Source organism: Globicephala melas, chromosome 2 (assembly GCF_963455315.2).
Source record: "Globicephala melas chromosome 2, mGloMel1.2, whole genome shotgun sequence".
Taxonomy (NCBI): domain Eukaryota; kingdom Metazoa; phylum Chordata; class Mammalia; order Artiodactyla; family Delphinidae; genus Globicephala; species Globicephala melas.
The window spans coordinates 81,606,300-81,615,999 of record NC_083315.2 but is presented as its reverse complement, the minus strand read 5'-3'; the positions used below and the strand labels follow the sequence as shown (position 1 = coordinate 81,615,999).

The following is a 9,700-nucleotide window of genomic DNA, read 5'->3' as shown; positions in this document are numbered from 1 at the left end:
GGCTCCTTTATTTACATTCATAGAGGTATATGTATTCCCTCTTCTTACAGGGGTTAGTAACTTGGGGAGGGGGTGCTACAGATTAAGGTCCTAATTCAGTGGCAGGTCCATCTTGTCTCCTCTTCACGTCATATTCTCAAGCAGGAGCTACAGGGTGAGACGAGTAAAACAGTTCACTTCCTTTGCTTACCCCCAGCCCCATAATAGGCTTCTGCCAGGCTTCCTTGGTTCTTTCATCATCACTTTCACCACCAGAGGTCAGGAAACCTTCCGGTTAATCAGGGGTCCTGGAAATGGTGCAGAAAAGTACTGACTTAATAAATAACATTTATTTAGGGATCACTGTGAACTCATTGCTAAAAATTTCCTACTTAATCTTCACAACCACTCTATAAAATTGGTAATGTTAAATCTCAGGTATATCCAAAATGAGGTCTCTATGTAGGGTTGTGATATTTTTAGGTCTTTTATGTCTTTAGGTTCATCTCGGCACCAGACCTAAGGCGGTTCAACATAATACACTTGCACTAAAGAGCTCCAGATGCCAAGAATTGGCAAATTACAACTTTGGTTTCCGTGGGTCGTCAAAAAGGATCATCAAGGTAAACTCTATAGATTTTCTTAGACTAACCAGACTCATTTTAACATTGAACTCCTAGACTTTAGAGAGCAGAACAAAACAGGGCTATGGGGAGATGTGAGAGGCTTCCACATGAACGTATCTGAGCATTGGTCTGCCACCTAGAATTAGTGCTAATCTCAATGACTTGGATGGTGGTGTCCATAATTTTCTCCAGTATTTGTATGGTATATCATAAAAAAAACAGTGGTCCATATCTAGTCATTCATTGGCAAGTCTCAGTTGATTTTGAAGGGATAGCATACCTAAACTATTACCTGGGATTGCTGAAGTTTGGTATTTATTTCTAACAACAGAATATGTTGAAGTCTAGCCTTTAATTCAAAATCATAACAGCTTCAGGATCATTCTAACCTTGAAGAAAGGGAAAATACAAATATTGTGACACCACTTCAGAAGCAAAGCCTGAAGTTCTTCTGTGCTTTAGAGGTGGTGTTGACCTCCCACGAGTGCAGGAGTCCTGGAGTTGGCATGGCTGAGGAACCTTTGGATAAGTTGGAGGAAGGTCTGCTTTCCAGTATGTGTGTGTGTGGGGAGGTGAGGGAGTGGGATTTCTCTTTTTTCCTTTCTTTCTGAAACTCAACTTTTCAATTACATCATCACCTTTTCTGAGCAACTAAAGCCCTGGGCAGAATTGTTCTGCCTGACAATATAGGTTTTTATCTTAGGCAATACCGGACAGCACCTTAACCTTTAGAATTTTAGAACTGACTGCCTGTCAGGAAGCTTCGGAGGAGGGAAAATTAGTTAGGAATTTTTTTTTTTTGGTTAATAATTATTTTTGTGCTAAAATAGTCCTTCAAATACAGATGTCTTCTGTCCTTCAGTTATCCCAACAAAATCAATTTCTAAAGGTTGAAATAAACTCATGTGTAAATGTTCAGTCCTTTGCCTCCTATAAAAGAGCCTGAGCAGAATAAGTAAATGTAGATCCCTAGAAAGGGGATTCTGATTGGTACTGAGTTTTTTCCTAGAATCCATGGCACTTGGACTTAGGGTTTTAAGTCAGAGGCAGGGCTGTTAGCGAATGGGGTGGAGGAGGCTCCACCATTCACCTGAGTGGGTGATGGTTGCGTAGAGGCCGGATCATGTGCACTACAACCAAATCTATCTCACTGTATGAATCCAGCCCTTGATGCAGAGGATAGCAGGGTCTGTAGCAGTGTAGCCTCAGCTTGTCCGTTTGAAATCTGTGAGTAATGTGAGATTTGTGCCACGTTTTTGGTTTACATTTCCCGTCTAGTATTTCAGGAACTTCCAGAATAGATCTGAGCAGTAAAAATGTGCCATGCCAGGGTATACCTGCAACGGAGACATTCACCGTACCCCAGTGTTGTGCCTGCCCTTAATCACTAAGGTAATGAGCTAAGAATCACAGATGCATTTTTAGTTTTAAACATATAACCTAGAAATCAGTTATTCATATAGGCATTTTAAATTCATCTGTTTTGGTTGGATTTAGGGTCATTATCATTCCTTATGGGAAGGAAGGTAACCCAGAAGCTTGCTATTGAGAAAGCTGTAACAGCTGCATTCCAGAAATTGCTGAATGTGGTTTTAGGTAAGACCTTTTTGATTGTCCTTGAAGTACTTCAGTTTCAGTGAGCAAATAAACTTATTTGAAAAGTTAATTGGATGAAAATAATGGTTATCTAAAACATTACATATTCTTTCATTCACCATATGCTTTCACAGCAGCAGTCTTAAATTTGTTCTTTGTGGCATTTATGAGAAGAACGACGGCAAATATTATTGTCCCCAGTGTTTAGATGTAGAATGACTTGCCTCAGTTCATACAGAAAATGTTTGATCCAGTTCTTCCTCAATTGCTTGCTTATCATACAGAATAGGGTAGTGAATATAAGCCTTGGACACCTGTGTTTGAGTCCTAACTTTGTCTCTTAGATATTGTTGTTGTTGCAATTTTAGATTTTTGTAGCCAGAGACATTTGTAGGTATTTAATATCTCTAAGCTGCAATTTCTTTATCTGCAAATAGGGTTAGTAATTCAGCTTACCACCAAATGGGGGATATTGTAAGAGTAAATGGGATGATGAATCTAAAAAGCTTAGAGCTATGCCTGAAACATAGTAAGCAGACAAAATATATTGACTATTAATATTACTGCTGTTTTCTTGTTGAAGAGTTTATTAGATTATGTGTTTGGAATCAGTTTAATTTCCGTTTTCATTTCTGATGTATTGGGTGAATATGATTCTTGTATAATAATCAGTTATGTTTTTGTAAACCTTGAATGTGGTCATGGATTGAATAGGATTGATTTTCTTCCCTATCGAGTTATGCAGCGGTGAGAATGGCACAGGCTGTGCCCAAACGAAACTTTATGATCAGTAGATTCCCGGAACAGAATCGCTCCCCTGCTTCACAGCCCTGCAGGGTTAGAGACTGAGAAATCCAAGCTAAGTTGTCAGAGACCTTATTTGCTTGTAAGAGTTGACCCTGGACTGGTCTTGGCTTTCCAGCCTGAGCAATCCTTCCAGTGAAGTGTGATTTCCCTGGTCATCAGGCAGAATCTCCATCCGCTGTCAACTCTGGGTAACAAGCTTTAAGGACCAAACTAAATGACTGGGCTGTTTGTGCCTAATATGCCAATGTACTCCTTATATGTACCCAAAACTCCTTAGACCAAAAAGCCTGGTGGCCATAGCTTGCCTTGAGGAAAGCTGTATTGTCCAAAATGTACATGGGCCAGTTTCTGCCAGTAGAGTGTTCAAATGCTCTCTCTCTCTGTCTCTGTCTCCAAAGCTATGTTCATTGTATCTGATAGAATTTTGGTCCCAAGGAGTAGGCACTTGCCTTACTTCTAATAGGAAGTATCTATTATAGTCCAGTGGTATCTCTCCCAGGTTTGAACTCACTTTGACTCCCACCTGATGCCTTCCTATTTAATTGTATTGTGATTGAACATTTTTGTTTCCACAGCTTTTAATTTCTATGTCCTTATTCCTTAGTTCTTATTTCTAAGTTCATAAAGTTTTTGAACCAAAGTTGATACTTCTTATATATGTTTTCACAAATAATTATGATAAAAACTGCCATGTCTGATGAGGGAACTTCTAGGAAAATGCTCTTATTTTCTGCTTTTAGAAGTCAAAAGAATGTCTAATTATTCGGTGCTACCATTGTATACAGGAAGTTTTAGAACAAGAAAACTTCTGAATTGATCCTTGTTAACTCTATTACAGAAAGTGGTAAAACACCTGTGGCATATAGACCCTGTGAAGATGTCACAGATGCTAGAACCGAAGAGGAACTACAGGATTTAATTCAAGTATGTGGAGTTAAAAACTCAAGAGGTACATAGCCAGTGTAGCCATAATTCAAAACAACCAGCAGGATTTGGAAGACTTCAGCATATCTACTCATCTCTGTCTTCCTTAGGAAAATGTGAAATTCTGAAACTGCTTTTGAGGCAGGAAATTTCTAGGACTTTTCCAAGTTCCGAGCCTTGTCTCTGGTCCATTATTTGATGTTTGGAGAGCAGGATTGAGGGCCACCAGTGTACATCTATGGTTGTGGACACAGGAGAAGACACAGGCCCTTTAGAACTCCCCTCAAATAGAATTGCAGGGATTTGGGAACAAAGTAACTATGGTCTTAAGTGTGATTATGCTACACTGTTTAAAAACTATTCATACCTTTCAAGTAAGGTGTATTACCCAGATCTCTTATATATCTTGTGTTAAATATTTTGCCAAAGAACCTTTCTGTAAACCAGTTATATGGATGCCTCGAATTAGGGATTAAGTTGTCAACGTAATTTCTAAAAGAAAACATTAATGTACTGCATAAAGGATTATTTTTTTAAAGGAGCAGAAAATGTGTTTCATGCCATTGAGAGCTTAATTTTTGGCTAGATTTCTGATTATTTAACTCACCCTAATGTTGCAAAGTTTGTTTTGAAGGGACGAAGGTAGAGAAAGAAAAGGTGGTTATGTTCTGAAAAATGATAAAATTTTGAAAGTTTTTCCTGTACAAAATAATTATTTCAGTTCAATTTTAATCAGTCAAGGACAGTTCAAACGTATCCATGTTTGGGCTTTAAGAAGTCTATCTTCCTGTGAAATATGAGAGGAAAGGATTCCATATTGGTACTAAAGATTTTGGAAACCTGATTATAACAACAGTTCCACTCCTAAATGAGGCCAATCGTGGAATCAGTTCCATTTAGAAACCATTATGTGCTAGGCACTGGAAATAGGATGAAGCTCCTTGTCTCTTGGAGTTTAGGTGCTAAAGGTATAGCAGACAATTAAAAAGGACTAAAATTAAATAGATTATAGAAAGGACTGTGAAGAAAGTAAACTGGGTGCTAGTTACAGTATTTCAAGAACATTACTTAACATGCTGACTTTAACATTCTAAGTGTCTTCTCCATATGTTCACACAGGGTAGACCTCTGAAAAGTGACACTGTAGTTTTTTCTACATTAATGGCTCTGTTGAGACAAGGTGGGATGGGGGAAGTTTTCGCATGCTAATGTAAAGGGACATTCACTTGGTTTTAGACTCTCTTTCCCAGAATGAATTGCTCACCTGCCCCAAACCCCTCCTACAGAAGTTCTGGAGTCATCACTGATTCAGTGGTGACTCCCTAATAATAGAGTTGTGAATGAATCATGAGACGTGAATACTGAGAGTTTGGAGGAAATGGCAACATTTTAGCATAACTGTAAGGAGTGTTCCCCTCCCGCCACCCTAACTGGTGCTCATTTTGCAGGTCAGCTACTTTTCATGTCAGCCGTGTGGCCAAAGGGAGGAAGAATGTCTCTCAGACTTCAGCTTTGTGGAGGAAGAGTTCAGATTGCCAGAACTGGACTAGCACTTTTGAATTTCCCAGAATGCCAGGTTTTTCGTTTCCACGGGAAGCTCTGCATCCTTCCCAACCCCCTCCACCCCTGGGCTGCTGGAGTTTGGGGCCACTCGGGTCTGCAGCCTAAATCCTGCCTCATTGTTTGGGGCCAGGGTGGGCAGGGCGGGGTTGGGAAGAGGGCCGGCAGGAGGTAATTGTTGCCTTTGCAAGGGGAAGGATGGCTTGTGTCCTGGGGACTCTGGGAAAAAGGCCCATTCTGGTGGCGTGGATTGGATCTCCACACGAGCCTAATAACTGTGGCGCAACTAAAGATGTCATAAATAACGGATGGGACGTTATGCGGGGCCGGGGCGCGCGGTTGCTAACGTGAGCCCTCGCATCGGGGTGCTGGCATAGAAGTTCGGTTTGGCTCTGAAGGAGGATGTGGCTCCGGCTCCTCACTGGCCTGGGTCGCTGCGCCTGGGAGCCGCCGCATGTTATGTCGCGGCTGCGCCTCTGTGTCGTGCCTGCGCTCCACGGCTCTTCCTCACATGGCAAGGACGATGGCTTCTAGTCCAGGCAGTTCAGCCTCCGGAGTGGGCCATGGGCCCCATCCAGGTGACCCCCAACCCCCCGCGGCTGACAGAGGCTTTGTATTCACACACCTCAGAACCCCTCCCAAATTGCCCCATGCCCCTTACATCCCTGGCAGAAGCCGGGGGCTTTAATTACTTGACGTCCTTGTCTCCATTCCAGATGTTGGCCCCGCCTCATCAGGAGTTGACTGAGACTGAGGTTCCATACCCGGAAACGGATTCGGTTGGAGAGATGCCTACAGGGCCAGATCAGTTTGCTGTTCCACGTGAGGATCTGAATAACAAGCAAACCCAACATCAAAAGTTCCCAGAGGCAGTTCCAGTGCAAGAGCTCCCAGAGGCAGTTCCAGTTCTAGACTGGGATAGAATTAGCCCTTGTTTCTGCCTTCTGGACACAAAAGTAAGACTAAAGACACAGGTATGGATCAGGCTGAAGCTCACCAATCGTTTGAAATACTTGTTCCACCTCTAGGTAGTAAGAGCTCAAAACCAATGAAGTTTATGGTTTCATCCCCAAACCTGAAGAAAGATCTAATTCAACATCAACGGCATGCCAAAGTTGTTGTTGGAACTACAGGCCAATTTCAAAAAAAAACACTCAGGGTCTAGAACAACAGTTGCAGGGTCATTATTTAGATCCCAGTATGTATGCCATTTAACCTGAGGAGAGCATACCTAGGGATTTTTCTGGGAGCCCAGATTAAACTATGGAGCCCCCAGAGGAAGCTGAAACTTCTCCATCCCAGCAGGAGGCCCAACCTCCTCATCCAGAGCTCACTGAGGAGGCTGAAACTTTACCCCCACAGGAGCCCCCTGCTCAGCATCCACAAAGCCCTGAGCAGGCTGAATCTTTTTCAATCTTTCAGTCTTCTAAACTTCTGCGGCTTTTCCTGGGCTTTAAAGAAGACTCCAATCTACCTGGTGAAACCTGTTTGCTGCAATTCTGCCTTGGTTTCAACTCCTCTTCGTTGCCTTACCTCAATATATTTTTCGACGAAAGTTGTCCTTTTTAACTCTGCAGGTTTGTGAACTGCAGTGCCCCTGAGCTCCATTTTTCAACTCGCTCTTTTGTGAACTGACCGCAAAACCGCAGGATTGCTTCAGGCCCTATTCTGGTTCCGGGGCGGCAGGCTGAGGCTTTGGTTAATTCTTCCTCCTGATGGGAAATTAGAGGTGCATGTGCCCGTCCAAACACCTACAGCTGTTCTCTCACTGGTTCCTCGTCATCCCGTTCATCCTCCGCACTGATTGCAGACTGTGCGAAACAGGAGGTTTAAGGCGCTGACTCTCCAAATGGGGAGATTGTTAGTAAAGCGGCTGGAATGGCGAACCCGAGCACCAGGAGAGGAAAAGTGAGGTACATTTGAGAAACCTTTCCCGATCACACGGTGTACCATCCTCTGGGTTTCCCATGCGTGTTTTAGCTGTAGGAAGATACCCTTAAACCTGGAGAGTTGGGGCCCATGGAATGGGTAGCGCGCAGTACTGCTTTAAAGGGTCTGCATTTGCTCACCCAACCTCACCAATCCTCTCAGCCCCAAGTGTCCAGCCTCATGTGTCATCCAGCTGTAGGGGGTAGCTAAGGTCAATCCAGGGTGCATCACAGCCCCTGGACGAATTTTGTAAGAATTTCTCTCTCTTTCACTCTCTTTGTGTTTTGTTTGTTTTTCGAAATTTATTTTTATAATGGGCTTCAGCTGAATTTCACTGCCGTATTTCTGCCGCCCTACACACACTTGATTCCCTTACGGAGACATATCAATACATAGGTTTTAAGATTCTGACTTGTCACATATATTCCTCTGCGGTGCATAGCGGGTGTTGAGTCCAGTTCACTGAGCAAAGAGTAGGTCTTCTCTATTACATATTTGGTTTATGGAACGGGATCCGTGCTAAGTTTAAACTCTGGTTTTATGCATCACCCCTCCTCACCTCTCCCCTTAAGCAGGCATAAGTGCGTCTTCTACATGTGTGACTGTGTTCTGTTTTGTAATTCAGTTCATGTGTAGCCATGTTTACATTCCGTCTGTGAGTGATATCTTATGATAAGTTTCTTTTTCTGTGTGACTTCTTTCACTTAGAATCATCGTACCTAAATCCACTCATTATGCTGCTGCTGGCCTTATGACAGTGATTTCAAGGCTGAGTGACATTCCATTGTACATAAGTACCACAACTTCTTTATCCATTTTTCTCTTTCCTGGGGTGTTTAAGTTGTACCCAAGTGGAGGATTTTGTAAACAGAGGAGCCCTAAGCTTTGGGGTGGCTGTGTCTTGTTGATTTTTATATTTCCCAAGATATATGCCCACGAGTGGAAGTGCCCTATGCTCTGTAGCTCTGTTTTTCACATGTTTCCGGAAACACCGTACACTTCTCCAGAGTGGCTGTTGGCAATTAAATTCCGGCCAATCAGGGTAACAAGGCTCCCTGGTCTGCACGGCCTGTCCTGCCTCTCTGGTTCTTACACTTTTTTCGGATGGCCCTTTGGCCCGGTTGAAGAGAGACTTCTTTGCTGTGCGGATTTCCATTGCCCGCTTCCTCGATTGGCCAAGAAGGGCGTATGCGTTTTTGCCTGAATATATTCAGGCAAAAACGCATACGCCCTTTTTGGGCAACTGCGTCATCGTCGAAGTTCGGCCGCTTTTCATGTGCTTTAAAGGAGACTCCAATCTACCTGGTGAAACCTGTTTGCTGCAATTCTGCCTTGGTTTCAACTCCTCTTCGTTGCCTTACCTCGATATATTTTTCGACGAAAGTTGTCCTTTTTAACTCTGCAGGTTTGTGAACTGCAGTGCCCCTGAGCTCCATTTTTCAACTCGCTCTTTTGTGAACTGACCGCAAAACCGCAGGATTGCTTCAGGCCCTATTCTGGTTCCGGGGCGGCAGGCTGAGGCTTTGGTTAATTCTTCCTCCTGATGGGAAATTAGAGGTGCATGTGCCCGTCCAAACACCTACAGCTGTTCTCTCACTGGTTCCTCGTCATCCCGTTCATCCTCCGCACTGATTGCAGACTGTGCGAAACAGGAGGTTTAAGGCGCTGACTCTCCAAATGGGGAGATTGTTAGTAAAGCGGCTGGAATGGCGAACCCGAGCACCAGGAGAGGAAAAGTGAGGTACGTTTGAGAAACCTTTCCCGATCACACGGTGTACCATCCTCTGGGTTTCCCATGCGTGTTTTAGCTGTAGGAAGATACCCTTAAACCTGGAGAGTTGGGGCCCATGGAATGGGTAGCGCGCAGTACTGCTTTAAAGGGTCTGCATTTGCTCACCCAACCTCACCAATCCTCTCAGCCCCAAGTGTCCAGCCTCATGTGTCATCCAGCTGTAGGGGGTAGCTAAGGTCAATCCAGGGTGCATCACAGCCCCTGGACGAATTTTGTAAGAATTTCTCTCTCTTTCACTCTCTTTGTGTTTTGTTTGTTTTTCGAAATTTATTTTTATAATGGGCTTCAGCTGAATTTCACTGCAGTATTTCTGCCGCCCTACACACACTTGATTCCCTTACGGAGACATATCAATACATAGGTTTTAAGATTCTGACTTGTCACATATATTCCTCTGCGGTGCATAGGGGGTGTTGAGTCCAGTTCACTGAGCAAAGAGTAGGTCTTCTCTATTACATATTTGGTTTATGGAACGGGATCCGTGCTA

At 43.4% G+C, this 9,700-nt stretch overlaps 1 protein-coding gene across 1 annotated transcript in view; it reads left to right on the top strand.

Moving 5' to 3' along the window:
- LOC115849273 (RAD52 motif-containing protein 1-like) overlaps nt 1-9,700 on the top strand; it is a 49,287-nt gene that overhangs the window by 3,348 nt on the left and 36,239 nt on the right. The window contains 6 exon segments of the mRNA XM_060294265.1: nt 480-602; nt 977-1,145; nt 2,103-2,201; nt 3,847-3,932; nt 5,381-7,405; nt 8,827-9,162. Coding sequence (XP_060150248.1) covers nt 480-602; nt 977-1,145; nt 2,103-2,201; nt 3,847-3,932; nt 5,381-5,482 — 579 coding nt within the window. The 3' untranslated portion in view covers nt 5,483-7,405; nt 8,827-9,162.